This window comes from Manis pentadactyla, chromosome 17 (assembly GCF_030020395.1).
Source record: "Manis pentadactyla isolate mManPen7 chromosome 17, mManPen7.hap1, whole genome shotgun sequence".
Classification (NCBI taxonomy): Eukaryota; Metazoa; Chordata; class Mammalia; order Pholidota; family Manidae; genus Manis; species Manis pentadactyla.
In genome coordinates, this window is record NC_080035.1 from 22,719,221 (window position 1) to 22,740,599 (window position 21,379).

The 21,379-nt window shown below is 36.7% G+C and overlaps 1 protein-coding gene across 4 annotated transcripts in view; it reads left to right on the forward strand.

The window, feature by feature from the left end:
• The window catches only part of TDRD3 (tudor domain containing 3), a 212,781-nt gene that overhangs the window by 163,901 nt on the left and 27,501 nt on the right, over positions 1 to 21,379 (forward strand). For all 4 annotated transcript variants that reach the window (XM_036893643.2, XM_036893641.2, XM_057494583.1 and 1 more), the window contains exons 11-12: positions 9,687 to 10,537; positions 15,906 to 16,031. In XM_036893643.2, the coding sequence (XP_036749538.2) occupies positions 9,687 to 10,537; positions 15,906 to 16,031 (977 nt within the window). The remainder of the gene's footprint in view (positions 1 to 9,686; positions 10,538 to 15,905; positions 16,032 to 21,379) is intronic.

The following is a 21,379-nucleotide window of genomic DNA, read 5'->3' on the forward strand; positions in this document are numbered from 1 at the left end:
CTTTCTCCCACCCCGCTATGGATGCTAATCTTAATACCCCTTTTTTTCTGCCCCCCCTTATCCCACCCTACCCACCCATCCTCCCCAGTCCCTTTCCCTTTGGTACCTGTTAGTCCATTCTTGAGTTCTGTGATTCTGTTGCTGTTTTGTTCCTTCAGTTTTTCCTTTGTTCTTATATTCCACAGATGAGTGAAATCATTTGGTATTTCTCTTTCTCTGCTTGGCTTGTTCCACTGAGCATAATACCCTCCAGCTCCATCCATGTTGCTGCAAATGGTTGGATTTGCCCTTTTCTTATGGCTGAGTAGTATTCCATTGTGTATATGTACCACGTCTTCTTTATCCATTCATCTACTGATGGACACTTAGGTTGCTTCCATTTCTTGGCTGTTGTAAATAGTGCTGCGATAAACATGGTGCATATATCTTTTTCAAATTGGGCTCCTGCATTCTTAGGGTAAATTCCTAGGAGTGCAATTCCTGGGTCAAATGGTAAGTCTGTTTTGAGCATTTTGATGTAACTCCATACTGCTTTCCACAATGGTTGAACTAACTTACATTCCCACCAGCAGTGTAGGAGGGTTCCCCTTTGTCCACAGCCTCGCCAACATTTGTTGTTGTTTGTCTTTTGGATGGCAGCCATCCTTACTGGTGTGAGGTGATACCTCATTGTAGTTTTAATTTGCATTTTTCTGATAATTAGCGATGTGGAGCATCTTTTCATGTGTCTGTTGGCCATCTGTATTTCTTTTTTGGAGAACCATCTGTTCAGTTCCTCTGCCCATTTTTTAATTGGGTTATTTGTTTTTTGTTTCTTGAGGCGTGTGACCTCTTTATATATTCTGGACGTCAAGCCTTTATTGGATGTGTCATTTTCAAATATATTCTCCCATACTGAAGGGTTCCTTTTTGTTGTATTGATGGTGTCTTTTGCTGTATAGAAGCTTTTCAGCTTAATATAGTCCCACTTGTTCATTTTTGCTGTTGTTTTCCTTGCCTGGGAGATATGTTCAAGAAGAGGTCACTCATGTTTATGTCTAAGAGGTTTTTGCCTATGTTTTCTTCCAAGAGTTTAATGGTTTCGTGACTTACATTCAGGTCTTTGATCCATTTTGAGTTTACTTTTGTGTATGGGGTTAGACAATGGTCCAGTTTCATTCTCCTACATGTAGCTGTCCAGTTTTGCCACCACCATCTGTTGAAGAGACTGTCATTTCGCCATTGTATGTCCATGGCTCCTTTATCAAATATTAATTGGCCATACATGTCTGGGTTAATGTCTGGATTCTCTAGTCTGTTCCATTGGTCTGTGGCTCTGTTCTTGTGCCAGTACCAAATTGTCTTGATTACTATGGCTTTATAATAGAGCTTGAAGTTGGGGAGTGAGATCCCCCCTACTTTATTCTTCTTTCTCAGGATTGCTTTGGCTATTCGGGTTCCTTGGATTTTCCATATGAATTTTTGAATTATTTGTTCCAGTTCATTGAAGAATGTTGCTGGTAGTTTCATAGGGATTGCATCAAATCTGTCTATTGCTTTGGGCAGGATGGCCGTTTTGACGATATTAATTCTTCCTATCCACGAGCATGGGATGCGTTTCCATCTGTTAGTGTCCCCTTTAATTTCTTTTAAGAGTGACTTGTAGTTTTCAGAATATAAGTCTTTCACTTCTTTGGTTAGGTTTGTTCCTAGGTATTTTATTTTTTTTGATGCAATTGTGAATGGAGTTGTTTTCCTGATTTCTCTTTCTGTTGGTTCATTGTTGGTATATAGGAAAGCCACAGATTTGTGTGTGTTGATTTTGTATCCTGCAACTTTGCTGTATTCCGATATCAGTTCTAGTAGTTCTGGGGTGGAGTCTTTAGGGTATTTTATGTACAGTATCATGTCATCTGCAAATAGTGACAGTTTAACTTCTTCTTTGCCAATCTGGATGCCTTGTATTTTTTTGTTTTGTCTGATTGCCGTGGCGAGGACCTCCAGTACTATGTTAAATAACAGTGGAGAGAGTGGGCATCCCTGTCTAGTTCCCGATCTCAGCGGAAATGCTTTCAGCTTCTCGCTGTTCAGTATAATGTTGGCTGTGGGTTTTTCATAGATGGCCTTTATTATGTTGAGGTACTTGCCCTCTATTCCCATTTTGCTGAGAGTTTTTATCATGAATGGATGTTGAACTTTGTCAAATGCTTTTTCAGCATCTATGGAGATGATCATGTGGTTTTTGTCTTTCTTTTTGTTGATGTGGTGGATGATGTTGATGGACTTTCGAATGTTGTACCATCCTTGCATCCCTGGGATGAATCTCACTTGGTCATGGTGTACGATGGTTTTGATGTATTTTTGAATTCGGTTTGCTAATATTTTGTTGAGTATTTTAGCATCTACGTTCATCAGGGATATTGGTCTGTAGTTTTCTTTTTTGGTGGGGTCTTTGCCTGGTTTTGGTATTAGGGTGATGTTAGCTTCATAGAATGAGTTTGGGAGTATCCCCTCCTCTTCTATTTCTTGGAAAACTTTAAGGAGAATGGGTATTATGTCTTCCCTGTATGTCTGATAAAATTCCGAGGTAAATCCATCTGGCCCGGGGGTTTTGTTCTTGGGTAGTTTTTTGATTACCGCTTCAATTTCGTTGCTGGTAATTGGTCTGTTTAGATTTTCTGTTTCTTTCTGGGTCTGTCTTGGAAGGTTGTATTTTTCTAGGAAGTTGTCCATTTCTCCTAGGTTTCCCAGCTTGTTAGCATATAGGTTTTCATAGTATTCTCTAATAATTCTTTGTATTTCTGTGCGTTCCGTCTTGATTTTTCCTTTCTCGTTTCTGATACTGTTGATTTCTGTTGACTCTCTTTTCCTCTTAATATGTCTGGCTAGAGGCTTTTCTATTTTGTTTATTTTCTCCAAGAACCAGCTCTTGGTTTCATTGATTTTTGCAATTGTTTTATTCTTCTCAATTTTATTTATTTCTTCTCTCATCTTTATTATGTCCCTCTTTCTGCTGACCTTAGGCCTCATTTGTTCTGTTTCCAATTTCGGTAATTGTGAAATTAGACCATTCATTTGGGATTGTTCTTCCTTTTTTAAATATGCTTGGATTGCTATATACTTTCCTCTTATGACTGCTTTTGCTGTTTCCCACAGAAGTTGGGGCTTAGTGTTGTTTTTGTCATTTGTTTCCATATATTGCTGGATCTCCATTTTGATTTGGTCATTGATCCATTGATTATTTAGGAGCGTGTTGTTAAGCCTCCATGTGTTCGTGAGCCTTTTTGCTTTCTTTGTACAGTTTATTTCTAGTTTTATGCCTTTGTGGTCTGAAAAATTGGTTGGTAGGATTTCAATGTTTTTGAGTTTACTGAGGCTGTTTTTGTGGCCTAGTATGTGGTCTATTCTGGAGAATCTTCCATGTGCACTTGAGAAGAATGTGTATCCTGTTGCTTTTGGATGTAGAGTTCTGTAGATGTCTATTAGGTCCATCTGCTCTACTGTGTTGTTCAGTGCTTCCGTGTCCTTACTTATTTTCTGCCCAGTGGATCTATCCTTTGGGGTGAGTGGTGTGTTGAAGTCTCCTAGAATGAATGCATTGCAGTCTATATCCCCCTTTAGTTCTGTTAGTATTTGTTTCACATATGCTGGTGCTCCTGTGTTGGGTGCATATATATTTAGAATGGTTATATCCTCTTGTTTGACTGAGCCCTTTATCATTATGTAGTGTCCTTCTTCATCTCTTGTTACTTTCTTTGTTTTGAAGTCTATTTTGTTTGATATTAGTACTGCAACCCCTGCTTTCTTCTCACTGTTGTTTGCTTGAAATATGTTTTTCCATCCCTTGACTTTTAGTCTGTACATGTCTTTGGGTTTGAGTTGAGTTTCTTGTAAGCAGCATATAGATGGGTCTTGCTTTTTTATCCATTCTGTTACTCTGTGTCCTTTGATTGGTGCATTCAGTCCATTGACATTTAGGGTGACTGTTGAAAGATATGTACTTATTGCCATTGCAGGCTTTAAATTTGTGGTTACCAAAGGTTCAAGGTTAGCCTCTTTAGTATCTTACTGCCTAACTTAGCTCGCTTATTGAGCTGTTATATGCACTGTCTGGAGATTCTTTTCTTCTCTTCCTTCTTGTTCCTCCTCCTCCATTCTTCATATGTTGGGTGTTTTGTTCTGTGCTCTTCCTAGGAGTGCTCCCATCTATAGCAGTCCCTGTAAGATGTCCTGTAGAGGTGGTTTGTGGGAAGGAAACCCTCAGCTTTTGTTTGTCTGGGAATTGTTTAATCCCACCATCATGTTTAAATAATAGTCGTGCTGGATACAGTATCCTTGGTTCAAGGCCCTTCTGTTTCATTGCATTAAACATATCATGCCATTCTCTTCTGGCCTTTCGGGTTTCTGTTGAGAAGTCTGAATTAGCCTGATGGGTTTTCCTTTATAGGTGACCTTTTTCTCTCTAGCTGCCTTTAAAACTCTTTCCTTGTCCTTGATCTTTGCCATTTTAATTATTAATGTCTTGGTGTTGTCCTCCTTGGATCCTTTCTGTTGGGGGTTCTGTGTATTTCCGTGGTCTGTTGGATTATTTCCTCCCCCAGTTTGGGGAAGTTTTCAGCAATAATTTCTTCAAAGACACTTTCTATCCCTTTTCCTCTCTCTTCTTCTTCTGCTACCCCTATAATACGGATATTGTTCCTTTTTGATTGGTCACACAGTTCTCTTAATATTGTTTAATTTCTGGAGATCCTTTTATCTCTGTCTGTGTCAGCTCTATGTGTTCCTGTTCTCTGGTTTCAGTTCCATCAATGGCCTCTTGCATCCTATCCACTCTGCTTATAAACCCTTCCAGAGTTTGTTTCATTTCTGCGATCTCCTTTCTGGCATCTGTGATGTCCCTCCGGACTTCATCCCATTTCTCTTGCGTATTTCTCTGCATCTCTGTCAGCATGTTTATGATTCTTATTTTGAATTCTTTTTCAGGGAGACTGGTTAGGTCTGTCTCCTTCTCTGGTGTTGTCTCTGTGATCTTTGTCTGCCTGTAGCTTTGCCTTTTCATGTTGATAGGAATAGTTTGCAGAGCCGGGACGAGTGACGGTTGGAAGGACTTCCTTTCTTGTTGGTTTGTGGCCCTCCTCTCCTGGGAGAACAGCGACCTCTAGTGGCTTGTGCTGCGCAGCTGCGCGCAGACAGGGCTTCTGCTTCCTGCCTGGTTGCTATGGAGTTAATCTCCGCTGTTGCTGTGGGCGTGGCCTGGCTCGGGCCTCTGCTCCAAAGTGGTGGAGTCGCGTTGGAGGGGGAGCAGCCTGGAGGCCATTTATCTCAGTAAGGGGCCTCCGTGCTCCCTGCAGCCCAGGGGTTAGGGTGCCCAGAGATCCCCGGATTCCCTACCTCTGGATTAAGTGTCCCCCTCTGCCCCTTTAGGACTTCCAAAAAGCACCCGCCAAAACAAAACAATGACCACAAAAAATAAATAAATAAATTTTAAAAATTAAAAAAATAAAAAATGGCCGCTCGTTTTTCTTTATTCTCCAGCGCCAGCCTCAGGCATCTGCTCACCGGTCTTGCTGCCCTGTTTCTCTAGTATTGGGGTCCCTATCCCTTTACGACTTCCAAAAAGCGCTCGCCAAAACAAAGCAGTAAAAAAAAAAAAAAAAATGGAATTGGCCGCTCACTTTTCTTTTGTTCTCAGGCACCAGCCTCCAATACCCACTCGCGGGTCTTGCTGCCCTGTTTCCCTAGTATTGGGTTCCCTGTCCCTTTAAGACTTCTAAAAAGCGCTCGCCAAAACAAAACAGCAAAGAAAAAAAACAAATGGCCGCTCGCTTTTCTTATGTCCTCCGGCGTCAAGCCTCCGGTACCCGCTTACCATTCTTGCTGCCCTTTTTCCCTAGTATCCAGCGCCCCACGCATGCACTGTGTCTGCACTCTGGCCCGGATGGCTGGGGCTGGGTGCTCGGTAGTCCTGGGCTCCGTCTCCCTCCCGCTCTGCCTATTCTTCTCCCGCCGGGAGTTGGGGGGAGGGGCGCTCGGCTCCCACCTGGCTGGGGCTTGTATCTTACCCCCTTCGCGAGGCGCTGGGTTCTCTCAGGTGCGGATGTGGTCTGGATATTGTCCTGTGTCCTCTGGTCTTTATTCTAGGAAGGGTTGTCTTTGTTATATTTTCATAGATATATGTGGTTTTGGGAGATTTCTGCTGCTCTACTCACGCCGCCATCTTGGCTCCCCAGGCCTGTTATGAAATCTTATATTGGTTTAAAGTATACAACACAGTGGTTCAACAGTTACCCATATCATTAAATACACACCCTCACTAATGCAGTAACTATCCGTCAACATAGGAAGATGTTCCAGAATCACTGACTATATTCTCCGTTCTGTACTGCCGTCCCTATGACCAACTTATATTATGATTGAGAATTTTTGTGTCTTTTTATTCCCCTCACCCACTCCATGCATCCACTCCAACTCCTCACCCATGGTAACTACTAGTCACTTCTCAGTGTGTAGGAGTCTACTAATGTTCTATTCATTTTGCTTTATTTTGTTTTTATATTCCACAAATAAGTGAAATCATATGGTATTTGTCTTTCTCGACCTGGCTTATTTTACTTAGCATAATAACCTGTAGGTCCATCCATATTGTCACAAATGGCAGGATTTCCTTTTTTTTAATGGATGAATAATATTCCATTGTGTATATGTATCACATCCATTCATTGTTTCATGGACCTTTATGTTGCTTCCATATTTTGGCTATTGTAAATAATGCAGTGGTAAACATAGGGGTGCAGGTATCTTTTCAAATCAGTGATTTTGTTTTCTGTTAAATTCTTAGAAGTGGAATTCCTGGGCTGTATAGTATTCCTACTTGTAGTTTTTTGAGGAACCTCCACACTGCTTTCCACAATTGCTGAAATAAGGGAAAACGTAGGTTGGGAGAAAGGCTTTTTATTACTCACAGCCTGCTCAAATTAGCTAGCTAGGCCTGGCCCCATCTGTCTCCTCTGGCGCTCACTTTTGCTCTGCCGACACGGTGTGTTTTCTACATTCCACCTACCCCTTCTGGGAGGAACTCCATTGTCAAATTCTTGGTGACTGGCTGATGCCAGACCGATTACACACCAGGAACAGAGGAGAGGAGAGAACGGCTGTCCATCCTCTATCCGTTGCCCTGAGAGGCTGCAGCAGTAAACACCTGTTGATATGTAAATGGACTAAGGCCCAGCAGGAGATTCTGGAAATTCTGGGATTTATCCCACAATATGGTAAGTTTTAAAAATCAAAGAGAGACCTCAAGCAGCTAGTGAAATTTAGAGTTCAAGTAGAGGTGGAGGAGCCAGCAAAGGAAACTGAGAAAGCAGCTGCCAATGAAGTAGTGGTATGAGAGAAACAGATAAGGATGCAAATTGTCCTTGGGTTTATATGCCATCAGTAGCGTGCTGGTGAATATTTAACAACTGGCTCTGAGAGAAGAAGTGGGAAAGGGGAGAGGGATGTCCTTATTTTTTGCTTTTCCTGATTTCTGTGGTGTAAATATTTCCACTATGGCTGATTTCCAGCTGTCAGCAGTTTAACAATCAGCTTGCACATTTTCCGTAAATTTAAGAATCAGTTCTTTTATGATGTTTAAGCTGGCTCTAGCATATCCCTAATTGGAGACTTTGACAAATACATAGTGTTAGTGAGGTGGTGGGGTTAGGAGACAAGCTAAAGAATATCCGGCAGATAAATATTCTATGGACATTAAAATGGTTATTTTGAAAAGAGTGGAAGAAAGAACATATTTAATATAGCGTGAAAAAGTTATACTATAGGCTTGGGGTGATAGGTGATTCCTCTTCCTGCCTATCACATATTTTTAAAGGTTACATTTTATTTGTATAATATTTGGGAAGTATAATCATTTAATAAACCCTTGTGTTTATATGTACCTATAAGAAATGAGACAGAATTCACAAAGAATAAATTTATACCAGAAATAATTTTTTATAAAGAAACAAAGTATAGAAATTTTGAGCTGATAGACAAACTTTTATAGCCAAAAGTTTTTGTGATCATTGCAAAATATACAAACATATTGACTGGTCCTTAGTGTACATGTCTTGTTTCTCTACTCATATTCCAGGGTCATAGTATTTCATAACGGGAACTGCTGACATTTTGGGTCAGGCTGTTCCCTGCACTGCAAGAAAATTAACCTTTTTGACCTAAAGACACTAAAGGCCAAAGCACCCTCCCTGAAGGTGACCATTTTTCTTATTTCTAAAGAAAAATTTAATGTCAACTGCAGTTGTTTAAAATAAGGTATCTGTCGTATATTGATAAAGCAGATTTGGGAAAAAGTGATTTTTAGAAAATGTTTCCATAAATTGTTTTGGCTAGTTTTTGAAATCTTTCATATCTGAAAAATATATACTCTTTGTTACAATTAATGCATGATTTGGCTGAATAGAGAACTGCACTTAGAAAACAATTCTCACTTAATTTCAAAGACATTTAAAGTCAGTCAGAATGGCTTCTAGCTTCCAATGGTTATGTTGAGAAGTTTCTTGCCATTTTAAATCTTTGTCTTTAGTCTGTGACTTGTTTTTATCATTCAGGAACTCTTAAAGATCTTTATCCCTATTGTTTCAGGCATTTTATCTGGTACCTTTTTTCCATCAGTGGGTGTTTGGAAATCTATGGAGAAAGTTGTGGTCCTCACAGTGATGAGGAATGCTGGATGTGGGTGCTCTAGTGCCTAGAGGTCAAAAAGGTTAATTTTCTTGCAGTGCAGGAAACAGTCTGACCCAAAATGTCAGCAGTTCCCCTGTTATGAAATATTGTGACCCTGGAACATGAGTAGAGAAACAAGACATGTAACCAAAGACCAGACAATATGTTTGGTAATAATGTTATAGACATGCTGTGTGAAACAATGGAGAAAGAAAATGTAAAGACATGATACAAATTGAAATAAAAATCACTATGTGAATGCAGTCATTAAATTGTCTATGAGTATATATTTACCATGTTACTGCTTTTGATTTCTAGTTGGACATTATCCACACTATTGTGCTTATTAACCAGACTTTGATACTTTTACTCTGTATTTACAAGTAGTAGTTGCTCTTAATTACTTTGAAAGATCAGGAGAGTTAATAATTCTCTTCTATAGTAGGAGATCTGTAATCTAAACACTTAGCAACTCCAGATCCAGATAGATTTGAGAAATAACATATTTGCAAAGGCTAGACCTTGACTGACAATAACTATACATTTTTTAATTGGAATGGGATTCAGCAAGGAGTTGAGGAAAGGTTGTATGTGTGCAGTTTCATGGCAGCTTCTGAGTTGGCCGTTTGCAACTCCCAATCATTAATGTCTTGGAAATGAATTACCAGAACAACATTATAGGTAGCTATATTAGAAGAATGCAAGCATTCAGGGACAAAGACAAATTGCTTTTGAATTATCCACCATTTTTTCATGGTTCCTGTCAATGCTTTACTTCACTAATGTGGCTAATCAGAAAGACTGTCCACTAGAAATGCAGGACTCTAAGGAAGCAGAGCAGGTTAGGATAATGAAGTGGGAAGTTAGTGGAAGATATTAAAATAGTAGTCTGATAATTTTGTATTAACGTAATGGCTGCTAAACATTTTAAAGTAATTGAGTATTAATGCAGAGTATTCATTTTCATATGCATGTGATTTACTTTTCAGAACCTAAGCCACAGCTGCAGCAGCTTCATCAGGGACAACACAGATTGTCAAATACTGAGCAGAATGGAGTGAAAGATAATAATCAACCAAGGTATCTTCCTCGAAATGATACCAGACAGCCAAGAAATGAAAAACCTCCTCGTTTTCAAAGAGACACTCAAAATTCAAAGTCAATTTTAGAAGGCAGTGGATTACCTAGAAACAGAGGCTCTGAAAGACCAAGTACTTCTTCAGGATCTGAAGTATGGGCTGAAGAGAGAATCAAGTGTGACAGACCCTATTCTAGATACGATAGAACTAAAGATATTTCATACCCTCTAAGTTCTCAGCACAATGACGGCGCTTTTAAAAAAAGGGATAACTCTATGCAAAGCAGATCAGGAAAAGGTCCATCCTATGGAGAGGCAAAAGAAAATCCACTTCATCAAGAATCTATAGATTATAATAACCAAAAACGTGGAAAAAGAGAAAACCAAACAGCAAATCCTGATCATTTTTATGACAGGAAACCACGAACAATAAATAATGAAGCTTTCAGTGGTGTAAAAATGGAGAAACATTTCCATATAAATACTGATTACCAGAATCCTGTCCGAACTAATAGTTTCATTGGTGTTCCAAATGGGGAGACAGAAATGCTGCCGAAGGGAAGACGAGTAGGACCTATTAAGCCAGCAGGACCCATCACAGCTGCACCCTATGATGATAAAATATTTTACAATAGTGGGCCCAAAAGAAGATCTGGGCCAATTAAACCAGAGAAAGTACTAGACTCGTCTATTCCTATGGAGTACTCAAAGCTCTGGAAACCTGGAGATGAATGCTTTGCACTTTATTGGGAAGACAACAAGGTATGCATGCTATAAAGTTATATATACTAATAGTACTAAAGGCAACATTCTCGTGAGACTATAGAGAGCCACTGCTTTAGGACTGTGAATTTTGTTCTACAATTGTCCCTGTTTAAAGTGTTTAAACAGATTTATAGATATATAATTTATCAAAGAGGAAAAATAATATATTTAATATGTTCTATGGATGCTAAGGGAGAATCAGTCCCATACAGTTTGGTTAGGTTAGGTGAGATTTTTAGCTTGCATATCAGAAAAGTATTGTAAGAGTGATTAAGTGAAGTTGATAAGTTATTTCACTTATCATCATCTGATATTATTATCACTGAATTATTAATGTTTGCATTTCTTTCTAGTGAAATTACTCTCATTCACAGGATGAAAATCAGTTGAGTGGCACAGAGTTAAATTCTACAGATTTCTTTTAAATCAAAATATACACAATCAGCCCACTTTTTAAAAAAATTAAGAGCAGAAAGATAATTATTTAGCTACTAATAGATAGTAATTATTAAGCCAATAATTGAAACAGTTTTTAGTTCTACGTTATGTGCTGGCTGAAAGGGAAAGAGGAAAATCATGGAGAAAAGGGAAGGGAAGGACAGAAGGTGAGGTCAAGAAGGAATACAGTGACTCAGATGAAAGAGCCTGGCTGAGAGGGAGAAGGCCAACATGAGGACAACAGGCAAGGGACAGGACAAAGGGGCCCCGGGAGAGGAGGGCCTTCGAGCGTGTGTTCCCCTGCACTCAGCATGCCCACCGTGCATCCTCGAGAGCTTGATGCAAACATCCCTTCATAGAAGAGGCCTTCTTTGACCTGCCCCCTCCCCCCTCCTATATGACTGTCATTCTCAGTCAGGGCCTTGTTCACTTCCTAAAACTTATCACATTTTGTAAGTATTTTTGGTTTAGTTCCTGGATTTATAGCTCTTTCCCCTACCATAATTTTAAGTTCCGTGGTGGGTGGACGATGTCTGTCTAGTTTTCTTCTGCAGCCTTGCCCCTCCTACAGTGTAGGGATTTCATAAATATTTGTTGACTCTGTTAATTAGTAACTTCTGAGGGAGGTAGTTACAGAGATATCAGCAAAATAATAAAAACAGACTGAAGGAGTCATAGTGTGAGAGCCTGGGGTGGATGTGAGGATCAAGTCAAAGAAAAAAATAAATATTTCATAGGTAGAGTAGTTTCAGTTAGTAAGGTAAGGATGTGCCCGAGGGAGTGTGTGTGTGTGGCTAGGAGGAGGGTGAAGGTGGAGTTAACTGAAGATTTCAAGGAACTGAAATTCGGGGTAGGGAATGTGGTTGGAGCTTCTAAAAGAACGCTATCGGGCTTGGGACCAAGAAGAAGGCCCCCTGTGTTCAGTGGATGATGAGGGTGTTAAGGTATTGCCTGATGATAGCAGCAAGGATGGGTACAGGGTGCTAATTAAATGGCATAGTTTTTAAGGTTTTTGTATGAATGTGGGATAACATCTGTAAAAAGCAGCATCTCTACTGTCAAGTTTTTATTCAAGGCTAGAAGGAGGGGAGTAGACAGTACTAGCTGGGCCTTTTCTTTTTTTCCAGATAAGCAAAAGCCTTCCTAGAAATACCAACCTTGTTGGTTGGAACTATTTCATATGACTACCCCTCAACTTTTAGGGGCCATGGAAAGCAAGCACAGCTGTTCTTCACTATCCAGACTATTAGATTTGGGTAGTTGAGGAATCATGTTTAGCGATTTCTCCCTTATGAGAGAAAAGACAAGATGAGTAGTTGGAAATCAGTGTTGGTCTAGAGCTAGTAGTGCCCACCTGAGAGGGAGTGGCCACTTGTTTCAGATGCTTCTGTGAAAGGTTAATTAGAATGAGGTGGAAAAATTATGTACTGGACAATGTGAAGTTATTGGTGACCTTGATGAGCAGAGGGAATAAGAGATGGGATTTCATTCAAGTACTATAATGCTTGAAAGGCTTGGTAAACAACATAGGTTTTCCATTGAAATCCCACAAGGATCATGCCCTCGTAGTAAGTGCGAAACTAGTACAATCAAGCCATTACAAAGCCTGAAACCAGCCCTCTACAGGATCAAGGTTATCTGCCTGTTCACCACTATCTGCCTGCCAAAATAAATTGTAATAATTTTGGGGGGAAAATTAACATTTTCTAGAACCTCATCTGCAACATCTGGCATCCTATAAAAAATTATGAGGCATGGTTAAAAATAGAGAAAGTTTATGAATGACCAGAAACAAAACAACAGAGATAATACCAGGTTTTCTGATATTAGACTTAGCAGACAAGTTCTTTAACACATACTGAGTGTTCAACAAACCATAATTGAGTAGTTGCTAAGTGTCAGGTGCTTGGGATATATCAGATAGTTCTGACTGTGCTATCACCAAATACCTTCAAATACCTGATGAAATTGTTAATAAAGTTCTACTTTTAATTGTAATTGTCTCAAAAAATCAATAATACTGAATTCATCTATTACCTCTGCTGAATATATTCAAAATACATTTGACCCTTGAGTAATGCAGGGACTAGGGGTGTCAACCCATGCAGTGGAAAATCTGTGTATTACTTTTGACTCTCCAGAAACTTAACTACTAGTAACCTACTGTTGACATCAAGCCTTACAGATAGCAGAGACAATCGATTAACACATATTTTATATGTTATATATGCTATTACAATAAAGTAAGCTAGAAAAAATAAAATGTTTTTTCAAATTGTCACAAATCTCCAAAAATGTTCCAAATATATTTATTTTAAAAAGTCCACATGCAAGTAGATCCATGCAGTTCAAGCCCATGTTGTTCAAGGGCCAGCTAATGTCATATAGCTTCTGAAAGACAGTACCTAACAAGTGCCCAAATGTTTTGAGCCTTTAGAGTATTCCTAGTATAGATGGATGATCTCCTAAGTAACTACTTTGATTTTAATTGGATGTATACTTTCCACTTGCAATAAGAGCTCTGGGCTTTACATAAATTATACCATTAAGCAAGTAAGACAAACAGTATTCACCTCCAGAAAGAGATGGAATTATCATCTGAAACTATGTAATTTAAGAGATAGGTTAACATCTTGTCAGGGATATGCAGCTTTCCTTAACCTACAGAGTTAATATTTGAGAAAGGACTGGCTCTGTCATTGAGAGACCAGAACCTTACTTGCATTGTAGTGATGCTTTGGAGTTGATTAATTAGTTAGTATAATCTGTAATTTAAAAAATTTCTCACAATATCTTGCCTTCTCTCAAGCTTTACTTCCATAGAAGGATTTGGGAATTTGGGATAGTTCTCCCTGTAGATTGCTATAACTAGTTCAGTAATTTGTGTCCTCTCAGCTGGAACACTCTAGCAATCTCCAAATTAGCCTCCATGCCTTGAAACTTACTCCTCTTAAACTTGTCATTGAAACTGCCACCACTCTGATCCTGGACCTAGACCATATCATTCTTCCTAGTTAAAATCTTTCACCTGTAGAATAACTATAGCCCCTGGCATGCATATAGAGCCTCAGTCGGCTGGCCTTTACCTTCTTGTCCTGTCTAATTTCCTATTGGCTGACCCTTTTTGTCACATCATGCATAATTGATTTTTAAACTGTAGTTTGCTGCACTCATCTCCTTGTGTTTGATGTAACTTTTTTGTGTGTGTTACTTTCCCTGGAACACCCTCCTGGGTCCTTTACTTCACTAAACTCTCTTCTTCATCCTTGAAGATTATAGCCATTGTTATCGGCCCCGGGAAGCTCTTCCCAAACTCCTCAGCCTTATTAAGTGCTATCACCACACCTTTATCACAGTACTTTCCACATTATAGAGAAGTCATTCTTTACATGGGGTATCTCTATTAAACTGTAAATTTCTGAAAGAATGTCAACTCATTTGTTTTCTGTACAATATATTATGATTCATTGTTTGTTGACCTTACCTGAACTGGCATAATTATCTGAGAAGCTTACAGTGGAAGTACAGGTTCAGAAATACAACGATTCGCAGAACGCAGAAAATATGAGGCTCAGAAATAAAAGAGGAAGGGATAGATGTGAATGTATATCAAGGACTCTAAAATAAGGAAAATTCCAGCATGCTGTCTCTAAACTTGCTAGCATCCAGACCCAGGAAGGCAACACCATAGATTAACTTAATGACCTTTGTAGTATGAAGTTTACTCATTAATCAGTAAAAACAGATTCTTCCCTGGTATATCCTAGTTCACTCCTATTTTAGAAGGATGTGGAAAGTAAGAATTTTTGTTGCCTTTAGCATTTTCTGATTCTCGTGAGCCTATTAAGAGATACTTTTAGAGTAGATGGTATTATAATAGAGCATCCAACTACCCTAGTTTGAAGAAAATCTTTCTTAAGAGTAAATAGTTTTTCATTTCCACTTCATGTTTAAAAAGTAACATTTAGACCTATAATTTTGGTCCTGAATGGGTCAACCTATAGTGGAGGAGTACTCCAATCAGTTAACCTATTCTCTGTTACCTTAACATGTAAATTTTTAAACTGTACTTGTTATGTTAAAAAGTTCCTTGTGAGTTTGTTAATATGCTATGTTAATTAGTTCTCAGAGCCAAGTTACAGTGGGTAAGCTGATAAAAGTTTTATCTTACAAAGTCTCAGATCCTATAAACCCTGGATTTAAGTAATATGCTTGCTTAATACGTTACCCGACCTTCTTCCCCACCACTCCCTCCCCCGCTGCCTGTGATGACTGCCCCAATGAGCTGTTTTCTTTGAGATTTATTTTTGTCATATATTTGTTTTTTAAATAAATTGCTCTATAGTTAAATATTCTGCTTAGTATCTAGGAATGGTTTTCGTAATGTTAGTCAAATGGCTTTGATGGCTAACAACAAAACGTAGTACTAGTTCCTTTTACATCTCTCTGACCCTCTTAGTTCTATCCTGAAATCTTACTACTGCTCAGGTTAGAACTCCTATGTATGAGAGAACTAATCTCTTTTTTTAGCCCAGTTTATGATTATCCAAAGGTAAGTTTTCTTTCTTAAAAATACTATTCTTCTATAAGTTATATTCTCTAAAATATTTTATATTGGAAAGTTGCTGAAAGAGTAGATCATAATTGTCATCAGAAGAAAAAAAAATTTTAACTGTAGTGATGGATGTTAGCTAAACTTATGGTGATCCTACCCTAACATACACAACTATCAAATCACTATGTTGTACAGCTAAAACTAATACAATGTTTTATGTCAGTTACATCCCAATAAAAATTAATTTTTAAAAAGAAATGAGCTTTCAAAAAAATTATACATGGTAACACTTTGAGTATTTATACTCATCATATATTACCCTAGGCAGACAGGGTTGAGTGTCATGTTAAAAACTCCTGTTTGTCTCCTCAGTTTTACCGGGCAGAAGTTGAAGCTCTCCACTCTTCAGGTATGACCGCAGTCGTTAAATTCATTGATTATGGAAACTATGAAGAGGTGCTCCTAAGCAACATCAGGCCCATTCAAGCAGAGGCATGGGTATGTGAACCAAACTCTCTACAAAGGCGTAAACTATTTTGAAGAAAATACATAGTTCTAAAAGATTAGTCATAGTAATACAAAGTTTGCCAGTAGAAAAATATTTTGGGTATACTTAAAACTGGCTGCACTTGAAGTAAGGTTTTAATTTAATAATTATACTGAACTACAATAAAAATGAATGCATTGGAATTACTTTTCTTATATAATGCTTTGTTATGCTTTGGAAATAGTTGCCCTATTTATATGTTAGCCAAAAATTTGTATGTATAAAATGAGTTTTTATGCATATTTTGTTCTTTCTAAGTTTTGTTACTTTAAATTTGACTAAATTATGTCCAACAGTTGTCCAATTTAAATCTCTGTTGGATACATGTATATTCTTTATTATTCTAGTTATATGTAAAATTTAAGAAAAACACTTTAAATTATATATGAATTCACACTGCATTTACTACACATATTTATATGTGTGTATGTTCAGATTATAAATATTTGTTTAATAATTATTTGATTAATTTTGTTGCCAAATGATATGTCAAGCTGTGTGGTAATTTTAATGATGTAATGTAGAACATTGGCCTTGTGGAGTCCATTTTGTACAGGACTTACGTGACTTTATATAGATAGATTGTCGACTACATTTGGGCAAAAACAGGAGGACAAAGCGTATTAGTATTCATTGTATAAATTTTAATTCCTTTCTTGTGGGTAGCTTTTAATAAACTTAATAGAAGCCTAATTTGTTGGGATTTCCCTAAAATATCAAAATATACTAGAAAATTGTATCATCCAGATAGTAGTTTCCATCAATGAAGCATGATTGTTTTCTCATGAGCTGCTTTTAGTTTAGTTTCAATTTGGTCTTATATTTTTCTGTCTTGATCTCAGTATCATGGCCCCTGCCCACCCCACAAAAGCCCCAAGAAAAAGAAATAAAATGAACAAAAAATAACATAGTAGCAGTAATCATGTTTTGGACCTGGATCTTTATTCTTTACCTTTTTATTCTATTCAGCTCCTCTGCCCATTTTTAAAAATTGGATTATACCTTTTTGTTCTAGAAAAATGTCATTTTCTAGATGATTTATCATTTCATACTTTATAGTATAGTATTACTAATGGTTGACGTTTAATTAAGATCCTTTCCCTCACTCTTCACTCTGTAGAGTTTAGTTGCCCTTTTCCTAAAAGACTAAAATACCATCAATGTCTAATCTGTCTTTTCTTAGACAAACTTGATGTAACCACCAAATTTTTACCCTTCTGATATCATATGGCTTTCCATTGTCTTTTCTTCATTAATACTCATGTCTAGTTTTGATGGTAAAACTAATTTATTGAGTCTGTATTTCTAACAGTTGAGTCTTGGTTTACTATTCATCATGTGTTCCCAAATGTTTTTAACCATTACTGAGAGTCAAAACAGAATTTTATGTTTAGTTTTTTTTTTTTTTGAAAGATTAGTGAAAGATTAATTTTATTCTTTTTTTCTCTAAAGAAAATCTTAGGTTTTTTTTACTTCCCTTCTTCTCTACTTCCTCCTCCTGTTTCGGGGTGGCCATAACTGATGAGCACATTGGTCATTCCTCACTGTAGCTCTTCTGTTCAGTGGTGTTTGGTACTGAAGTGATCATTTTCTTTCTACAGTCAGTGATTTTTTCCTTTTTCTCCCGTAATAGTCCTCATTGCTTTATCTCTGATTTTAGGTCAGTGTAAATTTAGCTGGATAATACATTTATCAGATGTCACTGCCCATATAGTGAATCTGAACCACAGCAATACTTCTGTATTCTTTCTACCCAATTGTATATATTCATCTATGCTTTTTTATGCTGTTTTTTTTTTAACCTATTTACTTTTCCTGCAGTCAACCCAAAATTCTTTTAAAAGATGCTTGAAATATTTTGCATAAAGAGGCAGGATAGAATCACTAAATCTTTTGGAGATTCTGGTTTTTCTTCTACTTATAAATAATTAAATGATTATTGGTGTTTTATGATTTGGCATAAAAAATACTGTAACAAATATTTTTGGAACATAAACATCCTTCTTGAGGATAAGGTCATCCTTTTTTATCTGAATGAAAAATTGACTTACAGAAAAAAGTTACAGAAGCAGCTTCCTCTTGATATCTAGAAGCCACCAGCTTAACATACCTTCACCCATCTCATTTTATAAAAATACATATGTGCGTGTATACATAAAAAGCTCCTAAAGAAAAACCATTATGTGGCTTTCAGCACATTTAATGTAGAGTTAGTGTAGAGTTCTTAGCCTCTGAGAGTATTAATGTTGGGGTCTGTAAGCATTTGTTTGTTTTCTGTAACTGGGGAATTTAAGTGTCACATTAATCAAAAGCAAAACATTCATTATACCAATAGAAAGTAGCTCCAATTGATAAGTCATACTAAAAACTAAAGGGCTGCAGAGGTGCAGCAGCACTGTTAGAGCTGTAACATGCTTATTCACTCTCACTATGGGTTATATAATTTTTAATTTTTTAACTTTCACTATGTATGTACATTAACTTAATTTTATTTGTGAAATGATACTATATCTTTCATGAAGGTTTCTGTTTGTTATTGACACAAGATTTTGGAAAACCTTGCTTTCCTAAATGTAGCAATGACTATTCATTGAAAAATTTTTAATTGTTTGCAGGAAAAATGACCAACAACCTGCATATAAACCAAAAGCCTTTATAGAAATCAGTTGTCTGTATTCTTAGAGGTATAAGGAAAACTCATTAAATAAAAAGCATGAAATATTAAGAGACTCAATGACTAATAGTTTCTTGTATGGAAAATTAAAGTAAAAATCAAGTTCATAGTTTAAATCTAATAGTTAATATTTTCCTAAATGAAGTTTGGTCTATATATGTCTATAGACCAAATACCTATTTTCCCTTTCTATCTGGGAACACCTTTTAACTTCCAGAACATACTCAGTGATTATATTTTAGATGGTGAAAATACATGTTCTGATTATGGTTAAATGTTTTGTTTTCTCCAAAATGATTTACTAAACTTTTTGGTAAGTCTTCCTTGATTTTTTTTGTTCTAGCTAGATTTCACCTGGTTCTTTTAGCTAACATAAAATACTGTCTTAATTTTAGTGTCTTTTTTATAGTAAACTCTCTATCATATATAATGTAAGATTCACAGCTCATTCTTAACTGGTTAAATTTTCTAATTTTTTTTTAATGTACTTTGAACATTGTAGAATTTTAATTATTTTACTGAAGTAAATGAAACATAATGGAACCTCATTTTATTTGTAAAATTATATAGGGAGAAAGCTGTAATATTATTTTATATTGCTGACCTCTGTGTGAAAGCACGTTAGGGGCAAAGAAAACCTGCTTATTTGTGTTCTCTGCAGGTCCTTTCCAAATTGGTTCCTTTTAACTCTAAAACTAATACCAGGAAACCAATAAAAAGATGCTACAGGCAACTTGGAATTACCATAAAATTCCCTGGCACTGCTTAGACAAATCTTTTGTTTTAGGATGTTGTTGCTTCTGAATTGCTTTTCTAAATCTGAAAAGAACTGCCAAGTCTTGATTTTCCAAGGATATTTATGACCTGGATTCCACTGAGACTTTCATATTCCAAGAAATGTTTTAGAACATGCTGGTTTCTAAACTTTCTTTTCATAAGTTCATTGTATTCGCTTCCCAATATCAGGAAATGATCATTGTTTAGCTATTGTTCAACTAGAAAAAAGAGTAATTGTGTAGATAATATTTAGTTCTAAGACTTAACACACACATCACTTTGGGCAGTAATTCTGAAAAATGACAGATAGATTGTTACTGTTTTAGATGGTCATCCATTCTTAAATATTTTTCTGCAGAGTATTCACTTTATTTCACCAAGATTCATTGTACATCTTTTATGTGCCAGGTTCTATTCTAGGTGGGGGTAAGAGTACAAAACACACAGAAATCCCTTCTCACTGAATAAATTAGAAGAAAGTTTTGGTTCCAGTTATGTGAGACCTAAATATCTCATGAGGGTTTTTATTAGTTCTTGAAGCTTTGAAGCACAATACAAGTGGAGAAACTCTTGTTAACTGAAGTTTTAATTTTAATAAAGTATAGATTTTATTCCACCTTAGTGGGTAATTCTGAAGATAAAATTAATGTAGAAGAAGACAGTATGACTTAATCAATTTTACCTATGTAAAAGTTCTTAGATATTTATTTTATCTATTTAAAAAGCAAAATTTGTTTTTAGGAGGGTTTGGGTTCTATTTTTTAAATAATTATGTATTTTTTTCAGTTTTGGCATACTTTATTAAAAAAACAGTATCAAGTTTTACTTTTGAAATAACATGGCACAACATTTATTTTATAATGACATCCTGGGAAGCACATTTGAATGTTACCTCTTCAAATTCAAATAATGTTCATAAAAAAGCCATAAATTATTCTACCATTTGTAAAAATACTAAAAAGAGACATATAACCAAAAAAAACCCTCTAACCTATTTAATGAGAAAGGTGATTGAGAGTTATGATATATAAATTTATGAGTTAAAATGAACCCTAAATGTATTAGAACAAGGTCATGTTAGTAATTTTAACAACATAGTGATAAATCTAGCCTATATCTAGTTTGTATTTAATATCAAAAATCATAATAGATATTAAGAGAGGACAACTGTTATAGAAACCATTTACTTCAAAGGAAAATTAGCACTATGTAAAGTGAGATTCTGCCAATTAGTAACCAGTGAAAAGCACAAGCACCTATATGATCATAGTTCCAGAAGATTTTTCACTCTTTGATTCATAAATTCTTGAATTAGTGGGTGTCATTTACCATAATTAAATTTCTGCACTAGGAACATAAAGTAGTTAAGGTCACTGAAATACTGAAATATGTTTTCTTCCATCATACATATTTTGGGAAACTAATTTCCTTTCAAAGATTACCATATAGGCAGTGCTCATTTTTCTTTGTGGTGTGAACAGAAAGTAAATCAGAAAGAAAATGTATAGCTAGTGTAGCCCCATTTAAGAATATATTTTCAAATCATAGGTGATGAAATTTGGGGGATTACATGCAGTATCTTTAAGCTTTGTTTTAATGAAGTTTGGTTGTATTTAAAGTGCTCTATTTATTTCTTCGTCTATCACCCACCCTGTTCACAATTCCCACACGAGGTTGTGGGTTATGCAAAAGGACTTTACTGGAGATACATAGGAAAGCTGCTGACATACAGGGAGATATGATTCATTCATAAGTGCATGCCATATGCATAAATATGTCAGCTTAAGACTGTTGATAGCTACCCCTGGAGCCCAAATTCTGTTTGTGGTTGCTAAACCTAATAGATTA